The 27,539-nt window shown below is 33.5% G+C and overlaps 1 protein-coding gene across 1 annotated transcript; it reads right to left on the minus strand.

Moving 5' to 3' along the window:
* LOC123552989 (growth hormone secretagogue receptor type 1-like) lies at nucleotides 1–27,539 on the minus strand. Its single transcript, XM_053542440.1, has 4 exons — nucleotides 27,084–27,539; nucleotides 8,882–8,985; nucleotides 7,875–8,006; nucleotides 1–756 (listed from the first exon to the last, which is right to left on the minus strand). The coding sequence occupies exons 1-4, from the start codon at nucleotides 27,406–27,408 to the stop codon at nucleotides 64–66; spliced, it is 1,254 nt and encodes a 417-aa protein (XP_053398415.1). The 5' UTR covers nucleotides 27,409–27,539; the 3' UTR covers nucleotides 1–63.

Genomic DNA, 27,539 nt, shown 5'->3' on the forward strand with positions numbered 1-27,539 from the left:
TAAAAGTTGCATGAATATTCCATACTAAACATCAGATTTGTAAGTTCCGAACAACACAAAAGCTTATATACAATCCTGATTTGTAATAAAGTTAAATTTAATTGCTACACGTTTGTCTTCAAGGTTAATCCTTAGTTTATATTTCTGATCAAACAACTGTTCATTGTTTATATCATTTGAAGTACGCCCCTGGACTGGCGAGTTATAAGGATGTCCCTTTGAACTAGTAGTTTTCCGCACAGTTAGTTTAGTAGAAGCAGTAGTTGTCGAAAGTTTCAACTTTCTCCTTGTCAGCAAATTGCCAAATCCCGAGCAAACAGTGTTAGCAAAAAGATCACTCAAAGCACATCGAAACTTTGTTGAAACAAAATTGTAAACAACTGGGTTCAAAGCATGATTCAAGTAAAAAAGGATTCTTGTTGAGTAAACAATACCCAAATACCGCTCCAGTCCTAGACGTCCTATTGTTCGCGGATCTGCGAACGAGAGCCAAAGTCCGGCAACTCTGAATGGTAGATGACATACAAAAAACACGGTTACTATGGATGCAATAATGTTTGCAACTTGATTTTGCCGTTTTCGTCGGTCATTTCCAGCTTGGTGAATACACATATCATATTCTCCAGCCTGGTTGAGTACCCTGCAAAGGTGGCAGTTCAACAAAAATAGTGTTACACATGGAAGCAAGAAAAATAGAGCAGCCAACAGAACAATGAATATTTCTTGCCACAGTTCGATGATTGGAATTCTGCATACCTAAAAGAGAAGAAAATATCAAAATTGTACGCCATCCAGAAGTGAAATAAATAAATATTAGTAAACGAACAAGATCAATCTTAGACAAGATTATCCACCCGAAAAAAAAAACAGATGTTTTGTGTAAAAGCTGGCCAAGGAAAGAATAGGATTCTTTTAATTATGAACTATAAGCGTATTAGTTAAAGACAAAAAAGAAGTGTTTTCAACTATGGAGTCCAGAGAAAATAGAGGGATATAACTCAAAATGTGTATTAGACACGTGGTAACTGTAAACTGACTTTCCCTACAATGTACTCCATTTTTGCCCCATGTGGTTCTGGGACGACCTGTGTATAAAAAGAATTGGAACCACTGCCTTACCCTTGCATGATCGTAAGAGGCACTAATAATCTCTTAACATTTGGTTTTGCTGTAACTCTGTGATTCCAGCAGGTATGCACATTTTGATTCGATATCTCATGTTTTTATTTAGATGTAAATAAGATATGAAAACAAAATTGTAGTCCTGTTTGGCGCCATATAACCTATACTGTGTTGGTGCGCCGTAAAACCCAACTAAATAAATAAATTGAATAGAGTTTCAATTCAATCCGCCTCATTACTAAGAGCTGTACCTGAGAAAAGTACATTTGATAACGGAAAATTATAAAAAGAAATAAGCAAAGTGACCCCTGACACTTCATGAATAATCCCATTCATAGTGTTATAGAGTTCTGCTGAAGAAAAATAAAGTGCGGTGACCAAAATGTAAGCAGGATAGAGTTATAGTTTTTGTACATTTTGCACTACCGTATTCTCCATCTTTGTACTATGCAGTTTGAATAAAATCCATTCAATACTAAAATTTATGAATTTTACAAGTATATATTTTATAAACGGAGGTATCCAAATGCTGTGCAGAATGCCGACTTATGACTGTTATACATTGCACTTTCTCTCAATGACCTCTACAGCATTTGTAATGTTTTAAAAAAATACTTTCAACGAGTTATTCTCCAGACATGCATTTTACGATGAAATGGCAAATATGGAGATAATAAAAAAGTAAGCATGGTACAGATACAAATCTTATACAATGCACTGGCACCAACCCAGAAATAAAATGCCACTCTACATGTTATACCCTAATAAGAACCATGATCGTGGACGGGAAAATATACTAACCCATTTTAATCGCACATTTCTCACCTAAACGCAAAGTTCGGTAAATGTGTTTTACGTATATTGAATAAGCAGTAATTTATCTTCCATTGTATACCGGTCACATTCCTTCAATATATCTGATCCCAGAGAAACAATGCGTTGTTTATAGCTTTTCATAAACGTTAGAGGGAAAAACTTGCGTGATTTTCCCCAATGAAGTTCCAGCCTAGATTATATAATTGGTCTCATTGGCTGATGTGAAAATGTAGTCTTTGTTTTAAATACACATGTACGCTGAAATGTGTATATATGCAGCATAAATGTGCAATTTGAATCGAATAAACAATACTAATATGTACCATTGTATGACTTCAATTTCAAAATCATTTCTAAGATGAATTTCATTTATCATTTCGAGTTTTTATGTATTACTGTGAATATTTTGAATGTTTCTTTTTTGTTTACATTTCGCCTAACGTGAGCACACTCCTGTGACCTCTAGGCCGGATGTTCAGGGGGGAAGTTCAGGCAATTTTTTTCTGTTATGTTGACGAAAGGATAAAGTATGTAGAGTATCTCTGTAATTAGAAACCGGCGACTATATTTGATACACTTTAGGATTCTGCAACTGGTAAGAGAAGTTATTAAAGTGTGACAATGAAAAATATGATATTGTAAATTAAAGAAAAATAAGGCAGTTAATGAAAGGCTTACATAAAGGAATTAGGAGCTGAAAAGTGCATAAGATTTTCATTATTTCAAAAGATAGCTTTTTAGGAAAATAGGAAAAATGTATAAAGAACTTATCCCTATACTTCGTATCAATAGCCCTATCACGTGATCTGAAAAGGTAAACATTCTCACTACACTGCAGAGAGAATGCTTTTACAATGAGTTTACAACCATGTCAAATTAATAACCACAGTTAATCTATTTCTTATCACCTGCTAATAAATAAACAAGTCGAAAGGTTTCCTGCGGCCAGAAGTTTAGACTTACAAAGTCTGTTGAGATCAAGTTATCTGTAATAAAGTTTATTCTTTCTTCATACTGACACTAATTTCAAGAAAAACATTTTCTCTCTAGGCTCATCTCAACAGACTAATAAAATGCGATTCTGGGGTTATATAATGTCATGAAGAGGGATTAGTTCCACCTGTCAATAGCCACCCTAAACTGACCGGCACAAGATTAATTGAATCATTTCAATCACCGACCAGATTGTCTGATTTTTTCTCTAAAATGAAAGAAAGCAAGCCTTAACCATGTTGTAAATTCCCTGCAGAAGTAATGCTCAAGCAATTATAGTTGCTGAATGCTACATGTTAAATATTTTTAAAGATACAAACACTTCAAATATTTGTTTACCATTCAATTGTTAAATAAATATAACAAGATTCTAGTTTGATTATCACTAAATCAAAAACATGTTTTTGAAAACAAGAAGATAGATTCTTTATTTGGTCAATAGTATAGATAAAGACATAAAGAATTTTAGCTCCACTATGGGGAGAATAGGGGCTATTCAATGTGATTGCACGTGGTCGGGAAAGACCTTCCTCTGTAAATTTTTGCCCATTGTGTTTTGACACTTGTAAATAACATTGGTACACTGCTTATCCTTAACATCATAAACTGTCAAGCACAAAATTATGTCAGGCTTGGGCATAACATAGTGATTAAGGTCATCAATGTTTTATACTCTGTTTATTTCAAAGTAAAAAGCTTTGGCAACCAATTGTATTTTTCTGTCATATACTTGTTACTATTGCCCGTTAAACCTAACTAAAGTCACATAAAATTGTCTAGCATACAACAAATACTCAACGCCCATTATACCAGAGTCGTACCATGAGAAAAGTAATTTGATAAGGTTTAAAGAATAAGCAAACCCTATTTTCATGAATAATCCATGTACATAGCTTATAATTCTGTGAAGTAAAAAACAATGTCCGTGACAAATATGTAGCAGGACTGACTTAAAAAGGTTATTGTACATAAAGTTGTTATACTTGTACTATGCATGTTTAATATAAATCCGATTCATGACAAATTTAGGTAATTGTTACAAGTATATTTTTATAAACTATTCCATGTGTGGAATTCCGAATTTAAAATGACTGTTATACAGACTTTAATGCCCCTTCATACTTTAATGTTTTGAAAAAATCTTTTCACAAACAGGTTACTCAAATCATAGATAAATGACAATTGGGAAAATACAAAAATAACTTTACCATCAATCATACTGCATGTGTGGAAAAATCCACTCCGTACTACTCTAATCATGTGTCTGAGGGAAAATTAAACCCATTTTGTACATTCCTCTAAAAATGGGAAGGTTCTCTTTAATAGCAGTACATTTATTCCATTTATACGGTCAATCCCGAATATACTCTGATCTAATGAAACATGCTTGTTTAAGCCTTTATAAAGTTAAGAAAACTTGTGATTTTCACTAAATGAATTCCCTGATTAATTCTATGGATGTAAATTTACTATTTTTAAACAATGACCTAAATTGTATATTCTCGCACAAACTGTGCAATTGAAATTAAAGCACATACAAGTTACTGTATGACTGAATTAGCAAATAATTCAGATGATTTTATTTATAATTTCGAACTTTTTTGTATTAATAATTTTTGAACTTTTTATTTTTTGTTTACATTTCGCTAACGGAGCAACTTGTGACTCTAGTCCGATGTTCAAAGTTTGGGCAATCATGCATTTCTTTATTAGCGAAGGAAGAGAAAGGGGTATCTCTGTAGCATTTAGTATAGGCGACTATAATTAAACTCGTAGATTCTTAGCCACCGAAGAGGTTATTAAGTGATGAAATTGAAACAATTATATTGTAAATCAGAACTATAACATTCGAAAGAGCTTACATAAGGAATTAGGATTTGAAAAGTGCAAAGATTTATATTTAAAGATACTATTTAGAAATTAGAAAATATAAGACTTGCCATTATTGTTCGAACCGATAGTTGATTTGAAATTAAACATTCCCCTCATCTAAGGAATTTTACATTTTAAACCATCAAATTTAGCTACGAATTATTTTATCTTGTTAAATAACATGAAGTTCCGGTCCATATTATAAGACCATTTAAAATATATGAAGTACTTTTTTGTTTTAACATCTAATGAAAAATTTACTCATCACATGAAAAAAGATATAGAATATGTATCTAATCTGAATCTGTGGCAAACTAACCCCAATGAAAATATTTTAGCTCAATGGTCCTGAATAAAATATTACAACATTTCAAATTAGGCCCATTACCTGGAGTTAAACACGGAATGACTAAAAAACATTTGAATTCCAGTTTAATAATTATAAAAGCACCCTAAATTCTTCATGGAATTTTCAATAACAAAGTCTGTCAAACGCATTTTCAAGCTTTAACATTAGATTTAGCATCAATATTTCTAGTACCCTAATTTTGTATCATTTTCTTTGACCTAATATTCCGAGACAAGTCTTTAATAAATCCAAAAAATTCGGATCCTACTAATATTTTTTCTTACAAAAAAAGTTCATATTTAACCTATTACAGGAAATTGACTGTAACATACACAAAGGCCATGATTTACCACTGAGTAGACTACTTGAACATCTTTTGTTTATTTTTTTTATTTGTACAACATACCTGCTGTAAATTTGCACTGTTAAAAGATGAACATTTATGTAAAGGTATAGCAATGTAATGAATATTAACTACCTTGAAAAAATTTTAAGATTCTATACAATCAGTAATGGTCCAATTTAAAGAGATGAAACTATAGCCAGGCACATGCAGTCAATTCAAGGGGTGTTATTTTAGAATCAATGAAAATTGCAATGACCAAATGGCTGGGAATTATTGCCGGGAATGAAAAGTGTCATAGCTCATATCGGCAATGTACCAGTCGATTCTAAGCTCTAGGTTGTAGATATTTAAATTTTTTTAGAAGTTGCTATCAAAGGATGATTTTCCTGGCCGAGTGCATTTTACATTTAATTTGAACTAACGACTAGATGTCCATACAATGCCATGTAATATCAAAGCTAGTTATAGACTTTTTGAGGAATAATCTTTTGTTTTTTTTAATAATTAACTGGCCAATTTACGCATTTTGAAGAACTTGTAGATCCATTCTAATACTTCACAATAATATAATGCTAGTTTTGTTTTTGAAAGAGTATTTTTAAGTCATAAAAATAAGTATCATTTACCCTTTGCATGTTAAAAAACTTTTAAGCCAATAGGTGCATACCATTCAATTGAAATACTTTACTAGTTTTTTACAAATGTTTTGACCTTTTCAACTGACATTCATGACCCTGGGCCGGGTAAGACGGTAAGAAAACTTGTCGTATCGGATCCCTATCTATGCTCTCAAATATGGCTCCACCCTAGATTTTTTATGAGCATGGAGAATTTTTTAATTTTCCTATTAAAATAAGTTGCAAAATTTGCACCATTCTATGCTTTAAAAATGGTAGAGGTCATAGATGTTACAATAATCAACTCTGGCTTCTGTAGAAGGTATAACCCTTTTTGGTAGTCACCATTCTGATCACAATTATTTCGAACAATTTTAAGAAAAAAGGAAATCCCTGTGAAAAAAAATTCGGACCGTGCTACCCTAGATGTTGTTTAGCAAGTGTACGGAACGGAAGGATTTAGGCCCTGACTAGGAAAATACAGAGCAATTTAACTAAAAACCCTTATGCACAACAAGGTATAAATATTGATCATTGCTGAAAGTTTGAATAAATTATATGAAATAATGAATGAGGAATTCAGGTTACAATCATTTCTCTATATATCATGTAGAGTGCTAGCTATATTGCAAAAACGGCGTTCCATAAATGCGTTAAGCCAATCGCATATCGGTAAAAAGTCACGTGAAATCACCCAGTCCCCATGTGCTATACTACTCGTTGCATTTCAGGCCGCAGGTAACAATTAGACCATCAACCTAAAAATCCCAGTCTTTACAACATTCTACACAGATAATTGCAGAAATGGTCTCTAGAAGATTTTTGAATCGGAGTAAAAATTAAATGATATTCTAAAATATTGTTGATTACATAAAGAAAGAGGAAATAAAACAGGGCCTTTGAAAAAGAATATATATTTTTTTATTGAAAGTTATGTGCACGATGCGTTCGTGTGTAAAACAGAACATTCCTTCTAAAAGCAAAACATTGTCGAAGTCAGAGGAAAAATGAATTACCACATACATTGTCTAAAAGAATCAAACGTTCTTGACGGACAATGCAGCTGCATTGCTGGGTAAATAAAAACATGTGTACTTTTATTTAAACAATTGAAACTTAATTAAATTCAAAGTTTGTGTGTTATTTATTTAAGATAATACTATGTCTTTGCAATGTGTACATGTGGTATGTATAAACACACAGGCTGGGAAACTTTCTGTTTACATATTTCGGATCACGTAATAAATTTTGTCGATATGGAGTATAATAATTATGTATATCATTAAATATCATTATTTTTTTACCTTATTGTAAATTTAGTTCTCCGGCGATTTGATGCACTGCATCAAAATTTTACTTGTATGAAATTGAGATAATGTGACTGGTGCATACCACTTGTTCAATATGCTTGGTACCCATTCATCGAACTGCATGTTTTAGGTTGGTAATGTGCGTTTGAAATGTGTTAGTAGATTTTCCCGTTCATGATCGTGGTTCTTATTGTATACATAGGAATAGGGTATAATATGAACAGTGGCATTTTCTCACTGCTCTGGTGCCAGTGGTACAATGCACCTAAACGCGAGATCCTCTGTCATTGCGTGAATTTTTAACAATATTCTATTGATACGTTACATTATCCTACAATGCGCCTAAATAAATGGATATCCCGCTTTTATTTAAATGTTATTCCTGTAAAACGTGTGTATTTTCTAACATAGCTTCGTTTATTGAATTATACGTCACCGTGATGGTATACCTGTATTGGCGTGCCATCTAGAAATTCCGAATTCTTTACAATAGCTATGGACAACCAAGGTAGACTGACACCCGACGATATAACCCAGATTAGGACAACTATCTTCCATACTCTGTTGGTGTCTTCATTTACCTAAAATGGTATAAAAGGGTATGCATGACTGTTTTGGCACTCCGCTCAAATTTAAATACGACAAATACATACACAATTTAATATATTATGGAAGTTAATGCGCATTGACGAAACACTTTTGAGACATTTGTCGGTTATAATTTGCTCACATAAACTTACAGACATCTAGTGTTTTTTGTTTGTTTTGTTTGTTTGTCTTGGGTTTAACGCCGTTTCTCAACAGTATTTCAGTTATGCAACGGCGGGCAGTAAACGTAACCAGTGTTACTGGATTCTGTACCAGTACAAACCTGTTCTCCGCAAGTAATTGCCAACTTCCCCACATGAATCAGAGGTTAAGGACGAATGATTTCAGACACGATGTCTTTTATCAAATCGTCACGGAGAACATACGCCCCGTCCGGGGATCGAACTCTTCACGACCCCGCGATCCGTAGACCGACGCTCTCCCTATTTAGCTAAGCGGGCAGGCTTTTTAGTGTTTTTAGAAAATGTTAATAGGTCAAATTTGCTATCCGAAATATCAGACTATTATCTAAATTAAATATAGAAATTAACATTTTTCTTCAACAAATGGAGATGGGAAGCTTGAGTTTATATAATTATCTAGAATTTACATTTTATGTTGATAGATTTATTCACACGTTACTAAAGCAGACGCAGCAATCAAGTGGTGACATAATTTCACTTAGAGATCATTAATTTGGTACCTCGATCTTAAAATAACTAATATTCGGTCAACAGTCATTTTTATGGGTGATTTACAACTGAACCAATTTCTTGGACTGAAAATAAGGTGGTAACAGACAGACGTACAGGCAGACGTACATACGATCTTTGCCATCACGTATCAAAAGGTGTATCAATTTGTTTACCTTTAAAGGATTGCAAACGACTCTGTATCTTTCGAAACTTATGGCCAGTATAGTCAGCACTGAAGCGTTTGCTACAACATTTTCCAGGAATGGCACCAGTTTACCTGAAACACGTATTAACCTGTATATGATTAACAGTAACGACAAAAAATGCAACACTCTTGTCAGACGAATCCTTAACACATGTACTAGTAACTAAACCTAACCTGTATATATTAACTGTAAAATCATTTAATTTCGCGGGCATAGAATATTACAGTTTCGGCAGATCGGCTATTTCGTGCTAAATAAATTCGTAGGATAGGACGAACAGATAATTTGTATATTTGTAAGGACATTTGTATATTTGTCAGGACATTTGTCACGCAATCACGAAAAATCCACGAAAAATAGTTCCCTAGGAATACTAATGATTTTACAGAATACCCTGTCGCAGAAGTTCCTTGAAATTACAACTTAAGATAAGAATCGAATCCGAACAGCGGTTGTAAAATCTAGATAAACATATACGCCTTCTGCTTGAGGTTTTTGGTAAGACATTCCATATCCATTAACTTCTCATTCTAGCTTACAGAATGAATTCTAGAATAGGCCATGTAAGATATTTACAGAAAATAAAGAAAACGTACAAAAAGAGCTATCACTTTCCTTGTGTGATCAAGCAAAGTTAGCTTGAGAAAATTCTTACAAAAACACGGACCATGATTAGTGAGTATCTATCAAAAGATTCGTGAAAAGTGGATGTTTATGGGTTTTATTTTATGATCTCTGCAGTAATATAGAAATAAAGATCAAAGTACTGACAAAACAGTACTGTTGGAAGGTGATTAGTGTTAGTACGTGCATGAAAAGAATACATTCCAACAATGACACTGTTAGTTAGAAACCCATATAGGATTTGATTCGGCTAAACATATCATCAATCTGATACTGCGATTTAGTGATATATATAGTTTTGTATTCAAATCCCCTGTAAAAGTAAAAAGATATTATTAATATGTAAAGGCATGCAGCCGAAAGTTATTCATAGTTAATTACTGCGCCATTGATATATAGTCAAAGTATGTTGAACTACTTTTTACTCGACATGAATACTGATAAGTTTGTGATCAAGTCCACGGCTGATAGAGTAGATTATTTTCCGGTGGACGTCAGAGGTGGTAAATTATTCCGCATTGAACTACATTGTACAGCGGATATATACGAAAAAGTTGTGTAGCAGTCCATGCCTGATTAAATTTTGCGAGGTTACATAGAGAAGAAAATGATAAAAAGTTAACAATGGTCCATACAATGATTCTTTTAAACAAATCTATTTAATATTCACTGAGTGGTACCAGCAGCTACGGCTTTATCGGAACAGACAAAAATAAGAAACTCCGTAACCCTAATGGATCAAATATATAACACCACTGAGCCAAAGTGAGGGAAAACTCTTTAACGGCCGCTACAGTGGAGTTAAAGCCGGCTCTTGCTTAATATGTAATGCAGATCTCTTATATTCAATATAATGTCAGTTCCAACAATTTTCACTGCATTTTGTACTTTGATGTATAATTTTCTTAGAACGATTGCAGTATCATCTCTACAAATAAATTCAGAACTACATGTATGTCTAAACCTTTTTTTAAAGATTTTGTCATTTTTCATTATTTACCGCTAAGGCGTACGGGAGTGCGATAATGATTCAATTAAAAAATAGAATTGTTGTGTATTTTTTTCTATCCGTCCCGGTTAACTAGACATAGAGCAGCACAAACAGCATAAACAGTGGTTTTTGTATTCATTTTAAACACTCCTAATCGGTTACATGTTCTGTTTACACGTACGGGGGAGTTTCTTAAGAATTTGATATCTCCTAATTGTTATTGTTAGCTCCACTATTCGGAGAATAGGGGGGGGGGGGGTGCTATTCTACTCGCCCCGGCGTCGGCGTCGGCGTGAGCTTTCTTGGTTAAAGTTTTTTGGACAGCCTTTGTTGTTCTGTCATATCTCTGTTACTAAATATTGCTTATATCTTACTGTAACTTCACATAAACATTGTCCAGCATGCAAACAAAGTATATGCAGGGGCTGCCCATTATACCCAAGGTCAAGGTCACCAAGGCGTTATACTTGGATTATTTTTAAGGTTAAAGTTTTTCGGCAACCTTTTTTTTGTGTCATATCTTTGTTGCTATTGCTAATATCTTACTGTAAGTTTACATAATCATAGTCCAGCATACAAAGATGGTATATGCAGGGGCTGGGCCCATTATACAAAAGGCCAATGTCACCAAGGTGTTATATTAGGTTATTTTTAAAGTTAAAGTTTTTTGGCAACCTTTGTTTTTCTGTAATATCTTGGTTACTAATGCTTATATCCCACTGTAAGTTCTCATAAACACTGTCCAGCACACAAACAAAGTATGTGCAGGGGCTGGGCCCATTATACCCAAAGTCAAGGTCCCAAAATTGTTATACTTGGAATTATTTTCATGAGACATATATTCATTTTACTGTCAAATCGCCGAATACTGGAGAGCGCTGTCTTACTGACAGCTCTTGTTAACTGATCGGAATAATGCGCAAGATACATCAATCGAAAGGTATGTTTAACCCTTTTAACAATTACTGTCATTTAATTGCGTGCCGGTAACTGGTACTTCGTATCTTGGAAATAGTTTTGACTAACGAATGACAAGCCTCTCTCCCTCTATCTCTATCTCTCTCAGGTGTTCTGAATATAATTATATCCTTTTATGCAATCTGTCTCCATATGTACATGCTCGAAGTCAAGTTAACTTTCAGAGAAAGAAAATATAGCTTCTCTGGTTAAAAGACTAAAATGTCACTACTGATTTGTGACCTTGAGTATACATATATGAAAATGTTGAACCACTACAAAGTCGAGCGTGCCTCACTCGGGGCGTTGAATTCTTCATGTGAGGAAGCCATCCAGCTGGCTTACGGAAGGTCGGTAGTTCTACCCAGGTGCCCGCTCGTGATGAAATAATGCACGGAGGGGCACCTGGGGTCTTCCTCCACCATTAAAGCTGGAAAGTCGCCTTATGACCTATCATGTGTCGGTGCGACGTTAAATCCAAAAAGAAAAAAAAAACTATAAAGAAGCATCGAAACTAATATTGTTGTGGCGTGTGCATGTTCGTTTGTACTGCTAGGCGCTTGGCCGTAATTGGTCTGGTATATATATACAACATACATACACACATAACTGAGATGTTGATTTCCACTTTTAGACCTTTTGTACGAATATGGAAACAATAATATCTGAAATTCACGGACAAAAATCGGATAACATGGAATTAAATTAACAAGAACGGTTCAGTTTCTTTATATTTCAGATGAGGATATTTAAATCTATTTTCAATCTTGCACCTCCGGACATCTATTTCGTCGACTGAAAATATATTTTTTTCAGAAATCTTTGTTTTTTGAAATAAAAACATACAAACTGCTTTGTTCTGTTTATGTTCGACATGTCAATTTCATGGAAATGTTTCGTCAAATCAAGATTCTATCACGACCAACAAATAAGCTATATACACATAGGAGAAAATCAATCAACGGTTATTTTGCGAAAACCCATGCGCGTGCAAAGTAGCGACGTTATACTCCATGCATAAAAAGATTCAGGTGCGTAGCACGAGGTGTAATTCATGTCGTAAAAGTAGTTACCATTTTTTCTAACACTGTTGATACTAGTATGTCGTGTTAGAATCGAAATAACGAGTTCCCAAGTATGATTTGTCGTAGAATAACCCGAGTTTTTCGTTATTATGCGAAACCATATATCACGAAGGCCGCCTTATTTTTACACAAGACCTCAAACATGAGTTATATTACGATAAACCACGCTTGGGAACTTATTATTTCTTAAACAATATTTCAGCAATCAATAATACCATCAAAACACATTTATATGAAAGAGTCGAATACAAAGTATGTTTGGTAAACATAATACAAGCTAAATTAGGCTATGTAAATCCTTCAACAATAATACTAGAAATAAAGCTTTTACAGAAATTACGACTACAAATTTAGCAATTTGGCCTGGCAGAGAAAGTGTTCGTATTACAGCTGTATATTTGTCATTTGTTTATATTGCAAAGCAGCACCCAAAGTAAAAAAAATCGCATGTACTGATAAATTGTGTACTTTATTGCTTCATTTTGCTTTTTGTAAAAGTAAAAAATGTGGTACAGCGTTCGAAAAGCGAATGTAATACAAGTTCTAGTAAGATGAATGGTTTGAAGTTTCAAAGGCTTATACGCTTGTGTAATCTAAATTTGGTCTCGCAATATTGTATAACAAAGGCCGGTTTAAAAGCAACATTTTTCATTGCTGTCTTGAGTATCTCGTATTAAAATACGACAGCCTATATTATTAAAGGTATTGTTAGTACTCAAAGAAGCTCAGTCGTAGGTATTGTTCATGAGATGGAGTAAGATTTTTCAAAGCCTCGTTTTTCTGATTCTTAGGTTCGACTCTTGACTCGGACATCGTTATTTTTTCTTATTTTGTAAGACAGTATAGAGACAAGATCCTATTTTCTAATGTTCACAATATAACCAAACTTCAACTTTAAAGATATATATTTTAGCCAAAGTTTAAGATTTAAAAAAAATGTGGGAGCGGGTTTGGGGAGGGGTGGTGAACAGGGTGTTAGGAGAGACCGGGTGTGGGTACTCAACTGGTCATAGTAATAAAAACTTTTCATGGAATAATGGAAGTTTCATGAAATTCTACCATTTAGTAGTTTGTTATGTACAAATATGAGGATTTTAAATCAAGTAAAGAGCAATTACTCTGATGTTACTATTTCAAAGAGATCCTGGCGAAATTATAAAAGAAATATAGTGGTCTAAATTCAGTTTCATAGTTCTAGGTCAAATATGCCACATGTTATGAAGCAGATATTTATAGTGCCTTGTTTAGTAAACACAAGAAACTACAAAGGGTCATAACTCTGGTGTTACTTGGGCAATCTGACTGAAACTAGACGGGCCGCATTTCTTAATTGTGGTAAATTGTATATGAAGTTTAATTTAAATATTCGAAACCACTTTCTTCGATATGGCTCCGGACAGACGACGCCAAAACTATATCCCTACGCTTTCGGCAGGGGATAATAATGTGGCAATAGTTGACTGTTACGTAATAGTCACAACTTAATCGCTTGGCCGAAGGTGTCTCAAAATTAGAATTCACCAATACTATAATTGCACGTATTACTGAAACGTTGTACGTTTGAAATATACAGTTTGATATGCTACAGTATAGTTGTCACTTAGATTAAAATTAATATAAATATGAAGTGTTTGTAAAATAAATACAAAAAAAAAAAATACATCAAAAGAGTTGTTTGAATATTCAAGAAGGAAACAACTTGATATAAGCAGATTAACCGTCATTAAAGACGCACCACAAAATAACTTTATTGTTTTTTATATTTCCAAGATGGTAGTTATACATGTTTTGCATAAAGAAAATGAGAAATAACATTCAGTATCTAGTTACAAATTGACAGTGATATATATATATAAGACCAAGACAATGTGTTTGATGTCTAAATATATTATCAAATTAATGTAGAAGTATGCACAGTACTTGATGTATTAAGGTGAGTTTAGACCACACTTCGTTTCTACAGTGTAAGAATTTAAGATTTTAATATTTAGATATTGTTAGACATTGTCATTTTAAAACAATTATTCATACCCATAATAGAATATTTTTGTCATTTTTCTCTGTTGACGTGTTATTACATAATACTTGTATTTTGTAATCTGTGTCTTATCTCTAATAAAGTGTTCTGTTCTGTTCTGTTCTGTTCTGTTCTGATAGTTATTATTTTACGTCTACAAAACTATACTGAAAAGAGAAAGACTGAATAAGTGTTCAGATGAAGTTGTGAAAACACATTAATTCAGGGAGGGTCTAGATTGTTTACCTGTCACCGTGTAGAAAAGCTGTATAATACCAGTTTTATCACAATGATTTGCACGAAACTCATGTGGGAGGAAAAACTAGGTCCCTAGGTCGTGGTAGGTCTTTAATCAATTGCGTATCTTCTACTAAAGTGACAAGGCGCTGGTTTGGTTGTTCTCCGAGTAAAATGAAGAGATGTTGTTGTGCATATATTTAAACTCAACTGGTTTTCTATGATGATCATAGATAAAAGGATTCTAGCGAATTCCAGCGAGCATTTTGTTGTGTAAAATAATTGTACGCTTGAATCGAATTTCCTAGTCGCTAAGATATTCTATACTCAACAAAGCAGCAAACCCGTTATTTGTAAAGTTATCATTATCTTAAAGGCACTGACCTTCAGATCGTACGACAACAAAAAGATAGATTTTTTTATAGATTCACAGATATCAGATACTTTTGTGTTACTATATTTCTAAAGAAGGCCTTTAAACTAAGTTACTGACAATTTTTTTGTTATGGAAACACCTAAGAATTAGTTGCTATTATTTCATTCAAAATTGAGAAGCGTTTGTAACGGATGCAAACTGCTCTATATTTAACGACCCCTCCGTGGTGTACAGGTCAACCACGGACATGTATTTTTTTGATTTTGGCATAAAAACAAATACTCATGTTTTAATGTTCATGATATGATCAAATTTTCATTTCTTCACTTCTCGGTCGTGCTTTGGCTTTGTTGAAAAAGTTGAAAATCGAAGTCTTCATTTTCGTTTTCTTATGATTTCACTATTGTGTTTTTATCAAAAATTACAAATTATTGCGAAAATAGTTAAAACTATTTATTAACCTGATTTCCATTTCTGTAAATATATATATATTTGAATTTTGTTTACGTGTTAAATCACTCTTGATGTCTATTACACCAGCAAATTTTGTAATGGCAGAACGTTTTATCCATTTTTTATAATTTAATAAAATATTAATAAAAGAATCAAATTTAATTGACTTGAATTATAATGTCAATACTTGCTGAGAAATGTTAATGGTGTTAATCATTTTGTTTAGTTTTACATGTACATGTATAATAGCCATTTATTTAAAACATCCAGTGGTAATGACCTCTACATCTATTGTGTACCGTTATATAATGCAGTTTTACGAATTTTTTGCTTGTTTGTTACATGTCACACATAAAAGTTTGCACAATATTCATAACATAATAACTGAAATAAAAATAAACTCTACACACGGCCAGATAATGACCAGTGGCACACGAATACATACACTTTTTTCAAAATAATAGTAATGTACGAGGAATAACAATTCAAAATGAACAAAATACAAATGAACTCTTTAATCAATGCTAGAGGTCAAATTATTGAAACCTTTATTGAAAGAAATTCTCTCTGCTTACTGAATGATAAATCCAAAACATACCTACATCCTGCTACAGGACACTACTCTTCTCTTGATTTGTCAATTTGTCAACCAAGCCTTTTTCTTGACTTCGAATGGAGGGTGCCAGATGACTTACATGGGAGTGATCATTTCCCGATTATATTATCAAGTATTGTTCAGCAAACATCAGCTGATTCCTCTTATTTTAAATTTAATAAAGCTGACTGGCAGCAATATCAGTATTTATGCAAAAATGATTTGTCTTTGGAGAATTTCGCCAATTTTTTTGATCCTATTGATCGGTTTTCTGTTATTTTATCAGATATTGCAGACAAGTCCATTCCAAAAACTTCAAGAAATGGTAAATCAAAAAATAAACCATGGTATAACGATGATTGTAAGACCGCCATTCGAAAACGTAGAACGGCCGTTAAAAAATTTAATATTCGACCGACAAAAGACAATCTGCAATCAGTTAAGATTCTCAGAGCAAAAGCTCGCAGAACTATAAAACAAGCAAAGAAAAACTCCTGGCATTCATACGTTTCTAAACTTAATTCTAGGTCATCGGTTAAAAAAGTGTGGGAAATGATTCGTAAAATAAGTGGAAAAGGAAATATTCAAATGTTTCTCATCTTAAACAATCTGACAAGACTACTGCATCTACCAAAGAAGACACTGCTAATACCCCTGGTGAAGCTTTTTCAAAAAAATCTTCTTCACATAATTATGACCAAAGATTTCAAAACATTAAATTAACTAAAGAAAGCAAACCTCTGAATTTTGATTCAAATAATGAGGAAGATTATAATAAACCTTTTTCGATCACAGAGTTAATTGACTCTTTAGACAAATGTCATGATACTGCAGCTGGTCCAGACCAAATACATTATCAACTTTTAAAACACTTACCAAAAGAATCATTAGACCTTCGCCTTGAAATCTACAATATTACATGGAAAACTGGTATTTTTCCAGACTCCTGGAGAGAAGCTATTGTTATTCCCATACAAAAACCCGGAAAAGATAGCACGAACCCAAGTAATTATAGACCGATAGCTCTTACTAGTTGTTTATGTAAAACTCTGGAACGTATGATTAATTCTAGACAAGTTTGGTACCTCGAATCACAAGGTTTAATTACAAACTTTCAAAGCGGCTTTCGCAAACAACGCAGCACAACCGATCATCTTGTTCGACTGGAAAATTTTATTCGTGATGCATTTATTAAAAAAGAGCATCTAGTGTCTGTCTTTTTCGATTTAGAAAAAGCTTATGACACTACATGGAAATATGGTATAATGAATGATCTTAACGACACAGGTTTAAAAGGTCGTCTGCCAACATTTATACCACAATTTTTATCTGATCGAAGTTTTAAAGTACGTGTTGGTGATACCCTTTCTGACTCTTTTGAGCAAGAACAGGGAGTTCCACAAAGTTCAATTTTATCTGTCACACTTTTTAGCATCAAAATTAATAATATTGTGAAATGTTTGTTACCAGGGACAGACTGTTCATTATATGTTGACGATTTTTTGATATGTTATCGTTCAAAAAATATGCGTACGATTGAACGCCAATTACAACAGTGTTTGAATAAAGTTCAAACTTGGGCCATGGAAAATGGGTTTAAATTTTCCCAATCGAAAACTCTATGTGTCCACTTTTGCCAATTACGGAAGCATCATTGTGACCCTGCTTTTTTTCTAAATTGTACAAAAATACCCGTTGTTGATGAAGCAAAATTTCTTGGTGTTATCTTTGATAAAAAGCTTTCGTTTGTACCGCATATAAAATACTTGAAAGCCAAATGTCTGAAGTCATTAAATCTTTTAAAGGTAATTTCAAATACTGATTGGGGAGCCGGTCGCACGGTTTTATTAAGACTTTATAGGGCTTTAATTAGATCTAAGCTAGATTACGGCTGTATTGTTTATGGTTCCGCAAGAAAATCTTATTTACAAATGTTAGATACCATACATAATCAAGGTCTTCGTATTGCTCTTGGTGCATTCCGAACATCGCCAGTTGAAAGTTTATATGCTGAAGCAAACGAACCATCTCTTTACACACGCCGAGAAAAACTTTCACTGCAATATGCTTTAAGAGTGGCTGCCAACAAATCCAATCCTGCTCATGAAATTATTTTTAAGCCAAAGTACTCCGATTCATATGAGGAAAAACCAAAACAAATCAAACCGTTTGGATTTCGCATACAATCTTCTATGAATGAAACAGACTTCAAATTCGATGGTATTAAAGAAAATTCAATTCCAGATACACCACCATGGACCCTTCATACCCCTACAGTTCTTTTCGATTTGAAAACTGCCTTCAGAAAGTCTGAAAAAAGCCCTGAAATATTCAAGTCCAAATATCATGAAATCAAATCAACTTACAATGACCATTTTGCAATTTACACAGAAGATGAATCAAAGGTTGGCTGTACTGCTGTCAGCCTCCTCCATCAATCAAAATTACGTTTGCGAAATAATGCAACAATATTTTCAGCCGAGGCCAAAGCTATTGATTTAGCTCTAAATTTTATATCAAAAGATAGTGCAGAAAAATTTATTATCTTTTCCGACTCGCTTTCTGTTTTACAGTCAATTCATAACCGAAATATGGAAAATCCATTCATTCAAAATATTCTTCTCAGGCTTCATGAACTATCTTTAAAAAAGTTTATCATATTTTGTTGGATTCCTAGTCATGTTGGTATTCATGGAAACGAGGATGCTGATATTGCAGCAAAGAAATAATCCCTTTTATTATCACAATCTAATTTGAAATTACCACATACCGATTTTAAGCCCAATATAAACAAATACATTTTATCTAAATGGCAGTCGTCATGGAACCGTGCTTCATTCAATAAACTTCATGATATCAAACCTACTCTAGGGGAATGGCACCAAGGGAACAGATCTGTTCGCAGGGAGGAAGTTGTTCTTTCTCGCTGTCGAATAGGTCATACCCGTTTGACTCACTCTTACCTTTTGAATAAAGAAGATCAACCCGAATGTGTACCATGTCAAACACCGCTAACTATTAAACATATTTTAATCGACTGTGTGGACTTTGCTACACAACGCAGTACATATTATGACGTTCGATCTTTGAGAGAATTATTTGACAACGTTTCAGTTGGAAATATTTTATCGTTTTTAAAGCAGATAGGAATATATCAAAAGATCTAACACTTCTTTTTTATATTTACATCTTGCAATATTATTATGTTTGCAGCTGATATTTTAACACACACGTACATACATTTTTACATTACTGTTTTTAGATATGCTTTACATTTTTACATGGATGCTTTTAGATATGTTTTACATTATTCATAGTGTTCTTTACATTTTTACATGGATGTTTTAGGTATGCTTTACATTTTTACATCAATGTTTAGGCTTTACAGTTGGCGTTTGCAATATGACTTCTTCTCGGCGATATATGACCATTTTGTGTCGATTCGCCGTAAAACCCAACTCACTCACGCTAAAAGTAAAAAGACAATTTAGAGACATCCGCAGATGTGTTCATACGGCGGTGCACAAGTCATTTAGAAGTCATATTTTCGGCATTGAAATGTTGTATACCAGTCAAAAAACGTAAATGATATGTTTTGTTAAACTAACCAAATACATTTCACCCAAATTTTTGATATATCACTACGTTACATGTAATAGACATAACTTTAATAACATCAAATACGAAAATGACTGCTGCATTTAAAGATGTAGTATTCTTGTATTTCACAAAAATATTTTATCATAAAAGGCAGATTTAAATCCAGAAAATCCTTATCGATTAAATACAATTTGGCTAAAGATAATTATATAAACTAAAATTCATAATGAAAAACTACAATCACAATTAAGTGTCATAAAATAGCAGTCATTTTTTCCAAAAACTGCCAGTCCCTTTAGTGACATCACATGTTCACTATGTGTGTATTTATATATTACTTTTACATTATTATTAGCGTGAAGTATATTAAACCTGACACACTGTACTGTTTCTACCCACAAACCTGTTTATTTTATGTTTACATAATTACTGTTTAGTAATTATTCACATTTTGTTATAAATGAAATTTGGACACAATATAGTTTAACCTATAAATAACGTCCATTTGTTCTGAAGCTGAACCACTGAAGTAAGTTTAACTAATATTTCTTTTGTTTCTATACGATAATGTATGATAACATGCTGACTTCGTTAAAATATATTTTTCAAAGGGAACATTCTTAAAACATGTATATTGCAATTTTCATTTACAGAGTGCTAAAGTTACAAAAGTTAGTTAATGTCAGACATGTAAATACCAAACTTTTCTTATGAAAACGATAAAATAAAGGATATAAATACTTTGATAAGTGTCAACCTTCTAGATAGGAAATGCTTCCTAAAAATAAGACTGGAATCTAAAGACACGCAAACAAAAAGTAGAAAAAAAAGAGAGAAAAATCTGGTCAAGAATCAATTAAGGAAGAGATTGATTTTCACGTAAAACACATGTCTCTCACAACTTATCCAGCAGAAATTGAAAAATGCCATAAAGGGGCGATAATTCCAAGGAAAAATCACTGAACCATAACATTTCAACTATATATAAATGAAAGTAATTAAATCAGAACTATGCTCTTCTCCTTCCCTCCGGAGCGTGCACGTCGCGGAGAAGGCACAGGGCATCGCCAGATGTGGAGCCAAGACAACTGTCGGTGTCCTGACTAATCCGGAGGGAGTGGCCCTGCAAAGGATTGGACGACGCGGATGGGCCATGCAGACTTCCAACGAATCTACGCGGGGGACCCAACCTACTCAACTTCTGTTGTTTATCAACAAATAGGCTTCGGCCAACCGGCTCCACTCAACTCGGGTGGTAATGATGAAACTCCTGCATGGCGATAGACGGCAACCGAACGTTGCGGCAGATCTTCGCGGGACACTTCTGAGTGGCACAGTCGTGTAGACTGGATAGAAGACCTGCCAGTACATCGACAGATCCACTGAAGGCATGCAGAGAAGACCCCAAGTTGCTCAAACTCCACGCTCAACGTGAGGGGCGAGCGGGGAGGGGCATCAACACCACGGTAGACCAGCCTGCACCTGCGGCATCAACCGCCCTTTTAAGGGCGACCCTTGCCACACCTTCTCATATCTTTCATTTAGGTCTCATTGGCCGCGACAGTGACCCACTTTTGGCTTCAAAATTACTTATCTTTGGCATATACTCTATGGAAATTGCGTAGAGGTAAATTTGTACCATTTAGGGTTCAAAAAGCATCTTTAACGGCATGCCTGGTGACATGCCGGGTGTCTATACTATAAATAGCGAAAGTTATGTTGTGCCCGACAGGGCGGATGGACCCATATTAAATTTAAATAGTCAGTCAGTCAGAACTATGCTACACACTAATAGTGAGGTTTTGTGAAATCCGGCCTAATTTTATACAGAAAGTAGTGTAGACACTAAAAAATGACAAATCACTGGTCATAACTCTTAAAATTACTGAACCGGAATATTCCGGTTATATGTATTTAAGCTCTGCAATGATATGTCCTGTACGATTCAGCAGACATCTGCCCAATGGTGTATGAGAAATTTCATATAATTTGACAAATAAATAGAGGACATTTGTTTGTTTTAGTGTAAGATCGAATATATATTTCACCGAGTGAACACTATAATGCAATATTTTCACGAGTGGCGCAGTCACGGGTGAAAATGTAAATCATGTCGTTCACGAGTGAAATATTTTTCGATCTTACAATGAAACAAACAAATTTTCTATTTATTTTATGCATTTTTATGTTTCAACCGAATTATATTCAGTTTGTCCGCGCAACGTCACGTGCATCGCATCATAACGTCATACTGTCATGACGTCAGGATGTCTTTGTAGAAACAAAAACTATAAATAGTTTTATTACGTTTCCTGATTTCTTTTATATTTCATAATGATGAAATGTAAATATTTATGATCCTTTTATTATTTTTATAAATTTTTACCTTTACTGAAGATATTTTGCAAGGAAATTCCTATCATTTATAATTCAAATCATTTCGCATTCAAATGTAGTTCCGTACCAGTGAAAAATGAAAATGATATTCTCACTGTCTGAAACGGTGAAAATATCAATTTTATTTCACTGATAAATTTCATTATTTCACAGAAGAGCATAAGATAAATAGAGGATATTTGTTTGTTTCAGTGAAATATCAATTTTATTTCACAAGTGAGCGTCAAAAACTGATATTTTCACGAGTGGCGAGTGAAATAAAATTGATATTTCACTGATACAAACAAATTTTCTTTTTATTTTATGTGTAAAACTCTACTTTTGTCGCGTTATTTATAAAATGTCGAACATCGCGTGAAAGATCAACAGAAAGCATAACACAAATGACGTCATTTTTACGACGTCATCGTCATCATGGTCCCCCGTATTCATAACGCTCGGTATACAATTTGACTTCAGCCGCGACGGAGGACCGGAACTAGTTCGGCAAAAACAGTGAAAAATAAAAATGATAATCTACTGTTTCAAAACGGTGGATTATCACTTTCATTTCACTGAGAAAACTCAATAATTCACTGGAAAACATAAAATAAAGGACCATAACACCTTAAACATTTCTGAATCGGAACATGCAAAATTATGAATATTAAGACTTGGCACTGATCACTCCTGTACGGTGTGGTGGAAATCCGCATTTTTATATAAAAGTAGTGGCTAAAACATAGTAAAATGCTACGAATCAAGGGTCAAAACTCTGCTGAAAAACATCAACCCGGAACATACCCATGATATGGATAACTAGCTTGGCAATGATATCTATTATGAAGTTTGCTGTTATTTCTTTTGTCGGTAGTGGGGCATTTTCCCTAAAGGTGAAATACAACAAATCAAGGGTGATAACTCTACTGAAAGTCATCGAACTGGAAATGCTATAAATATGCAAAATGATGCTTGTGACGTTTTGTGTAAATCCGTGTAGTTGTGTCTGGAGTATTTGCGTTGACAAACTTTGAGACATACAGACGGACAAAACTTAATCAATATGTTTCCACCATTATTTGTGGGATACATAATAATCAGTGCCCTTGCGGTTTCTACCGTCTGATTTGTCATGGTTCAGAGCTCAGACGATCAGGAAGTGGGATTTTAAGGATCCGAATGATAACTGACGTCATAATATCCCCTTCATGGTCCGTGCATCAAGAGTTGTTCATTGCAAATGTATCACTCATTCTGTTGGTACTTTCTTTGTTTTATGTAAACGTTAGTTATTTTCCCCATTTGTAGGAAATGCATGCATATAAAATATTACTTCCTGTCATCAATACACTCCTAGCCCACATCCATTCCATTGACAGTTTTGCTATAACCTGTATTTTTGTTTGTACTTCAGAAACTTATTCGATATATAGACAAATATGTCGTTCAAACCATTTGAAACTTACGGTAGATTCAAACTGAACCAAAAGAACTTTTATTTAACTACCTCTACTATATAATTTTAAAATATCAGAAAATTGTAACCGCATATTTATCTAAAAAGCAAAAGATCTTTCCTGACTTCTAACAAAATTCCCTCGTTTCCAATTTCTAGACATCTTTGTATTGTTTTCCTTGTTAAACTTGGTTGAGGATGCAAAATACAAAATTACCCGATGCTGTTGATTTTCATACGTTATTACAAACATTTCTCAATATATATGTTTATATATATATATATATACACTCGGAAACTACTAAAATATTACATACACTAACGAGACATGAAAACGAAACAAACATATTTTTTACTACAAAAAGCATCACCTTAAAATGTTCAACACAAACACATCTCGGTAGTCACTACTGGAGAATGTAATCATGCAATGTTGGTAAGTCGCCGATTTAATTGATATCCAATTTATGAATGTTGTTTAATTAGTTATTCTTATAAAGCCAAACTAACATGTTGTTGCGTTTTCGTATCTCATCAGTGTTTAATCGTATTTGCGTGACAGAAAAGAAAGAAACTTATATGAAGAAAACGTAGAGGAAAAGTGTTTTATTTAAAGGCTATCATGTGTTCATGCCACGTGAATGCCTTCTGAAAGGAAACAAAATACCATTAGTTTCTGGCATACAGTGCAACATTTTACTTTTTTTAAACATTCAGAGTATAGAATTTATGTATTTAGGACCTTAAAGCGACTAACCCACACAAAGTGATTTGTAATTTTTAAAATAATTTATCACCGAAAGGCAAAATGCCGCCACTGTTTCATATATTTACATGAAAGATAATGGTTGACCAGTTTATAGTTTCCAGAATTACGGGAACATTCGATTTTTTGCAGTTTAGGATTCAGTAAAATGTCACGATTGTCCAAACGAAACACCGTAGTCACGGTACATGTATTCGTATTATACCTTTTCGTCCGGCGAGTTCGGTCCCCAAATTTTGTATCACATACTTTGTGTAAGTTTATTTTTCTATGGTTTCTAATTTATTGTTTTGTTTCTTATTTTCGTATAATTATATCCATAAATCAATCAATCAATCGATCCTAAAATTATGGCAAGGCATTGATTTTATTAACGTGAAGTGTAAGATTGTTATAAAACTAACTCGTACAGGTGTAAAAATATCACAGGAAAGCTTAAACATTAGAGGTGGCGTGTATCTAGACATGATTACGTGTCAATTATGACATAGGATGTTAGTGAACATGTTAGAACTAGATTTACTCGTTTTGTCCTTATTGATTTGATGAAAAAAAAACAAAAATTAAAGACTAAATTTAACGGGTCTGGGAATTGAACTCACGACAAAATAAGTATAATACGAATACCGTAACCGCTGTAGGCCAACGAGAAATCACTGACTGCATCGCAAACGTACTAAACGTACTAAATGTACTGACTTCATTTTATGTTATTGTTTGTTTGTTTTATTTTCAAAACGTCACAGTATTGTGCGATACCTATACGTCTGCGCTCTATTAATTTTCAAGTGATGTTTGCTGACGGAAAATCCATTCTTTTTATAAACCGGAAAACCCTTAGAAATTGTAGACGAATGTTTTTATCTTAAATTTATTAGGAAAACAACGATTTTCAACAGAATTTCATGAAAAATACATGATTGTAAAAGCACCGAATAGGCAGCATATAGGTGAATATAGCAAAAGTTTGAGCTTTTAAAACTGCTGAGATAGACCTAGAGTTGAAAACATTTTGAAATGAATTATGTAACATAAATAAGATAAAATTAACATAACAAGAACTTCACGAACGGATTCAAACTTAAATGTTTTCTCAACGAAGGTCAATAAAATGTTTGTTTCTACAAACTCAACAAACTGTGGTGTAAATAGGAAGGAATTGCTTTGTTCTTTGCAGCCTACTAAATAAATGAATAACCGATGGTTATTGGCAACGTATGTAATATATTTTCTCATCATAAAACGCGTGCTTAAATTACTGTGAATATCAAACAGTATGCTCCCTAGGCCGAGTGGCTATGGTCTTTGACTCACTTGTCCAACACCGCTGTGGGACCGAGACCTCGATTCAGATGTAGATATTTTCATGTGATGAAGCCGTCCAGCCGGTGTTTATCCAAAGTTATACCAAGGTGCCGTAATATATATGAGTAATAAAAATCGAAATAATTACACAAAAAAAATGTTTTTATTATTATCATTTCAAAGACGATATGGCCAAATACACATAAAAACATCTACAAACCCAAGGAAAGAAATGTACTGCATAAAATTTAACGTGTCCTTTTCTGCCGAAAGTGCAACTAGAAAAAAAAATCATTTGTTCGTTTGTAAACATCGATGCTCAAGATATCTGAAGCTCTAAACATGATTGAATTATTTCCAAAACGTGTTATCGTTGTCTTAAGTAGTAATAGCAGACACTGAAAGGATCATGTGGTCGTGTGTTAATCAACAAATATCGTTTCTGCACAAGATATAGAGGACACTAAAGAAGGAAATGTTAAGAGTCTTCATTGATGAAGCTACAATTGCTAATTGAATCATCTCGTCAATTCTTGTAGTTTAGTTATTTCATTGAGGTAAAACACTTACTTCTTACGCGTGTATATTTATGGAAATATGTCACTATATATGACCCATGACGTCAAAGCCCAAAGCAAACAGAATTAACGTCATTAACTAATGTCAAATGAACTTTATTAATTTTGCGACATACACTTACATAATACGAGAACCAAATAGCTTTGAAATAAACTTCGTTGTTACAGTGATCCTATACTTTATACAAAGTATTAAATAAGAAAACGCTGTTAAAATTGTTCAATTCTTTTTTTTTAAGTTTAAAAGGTAAATTACTTAAAAATGTAGTTGCCTGGACATGTACAAAAAAAAGTCACTCTAAAATGTTGTCAACATAAATATATATATATTGTAGAACATGCTGATATTTCATACGATTGATATCGTGCTTAGGATTTTATGACTTGATATTGATATGTTTCATATACAGGCCCCGTGTTCACAAAACGTTTTCACTCTCAGCTGAGTTTGATAATGAAATTTTATTAGTCATTTATATCAAAACAGTATGATTAAAATTTAATTTTATACTCAAAATTAATTTCAAGTGACTAATCAGTATTGATGGTCTGTCTTAGATGGAATTTAACCTCGAAGTTTTAGCAAAATTAATATTAAAATATCAAACTCAAACTCAGCTGAGATCGAAAAATGTTTTGTGAACACGGGGCCTGATGTACGATGAAGAGACTATTACAGAATTAAATTAAAAAACAGTCCGCATTTTTGCCGTATTTTTAAAAGAAAAAATAAATCATTTAAAATCTACTTACACATAGCTTCTCCGAAGTACCATACTTCTTTTGTGAAGATATCTGCGAGTGCAGTCGGCATGCAAACAATAATTACAAGAATGTCGGCGACACACAAATTCATTAAATACATATTTACAGTTGTCTTCATCGACCGACTAAATGTTATAACTATGGTAACAAGAATATTTCCTAATATACCAACCACAAAAATCAAACTGTAAAGCAATGTTGATGTAAGCACAATATATAACGGCGGCTCTGGTGGTAGATCATACGTTATGTTCGTACTATTTGTGCTTTCACTCAAGTTTTCAAACGTTCTAGCAGAAGAGATGTTTTCCATAATTATTAAATAAGATGCATCTGTTTAAATGATTTCAACTTCTCTTGTTTGTGTTTAATTAAGCCTTTTTTTATATGTATTTAATAGAACATTTGTACTGTCAAAATTCTGATTAAACTGGTGTATCCCAA

The sequence above is a fragment of the Mercenaria mercenaria genome, chromosome 4 (genome assembly GCF_021730395.1).
Source record: "Mercenaria mercenaria strain notata chromosome 4, MADL_Memer_1, whole genome shotgun sequence".
Taxonomy (NCBI): domain Eukaryota; kingdom Metazoa; phylum Mollusca; class Bivalvia; order Venerida; family Veneridae; genus Mercenaria; species Mercenaria mercenaria.

Excerpts from the sequence above, each read along its gene's own strand:
- LOC123552989 (XM_053542440.1), bottom strand. The coding sequence starts at position 27,408 with ATGGAAAACATCTCTTCTGCTAGAACGTTTGAAAACTTGAGTGAAAGC. Across the intron at positions 8,986-27,083 it reads GTACTTCGGAGAAGCTATGT|GTAAACTGGTGCCATTCCTG; the intron begins GTAAGTAGATTT and ends TACGTGTTTCAG. Across the intron at positions 8,007-8,881 it reads TCGTTTGCAATCCTTTAAAG|GTAAATGAAGACACCAACAG; the intron begins GTAAACAAATTG and ends ATACCATTTTAG.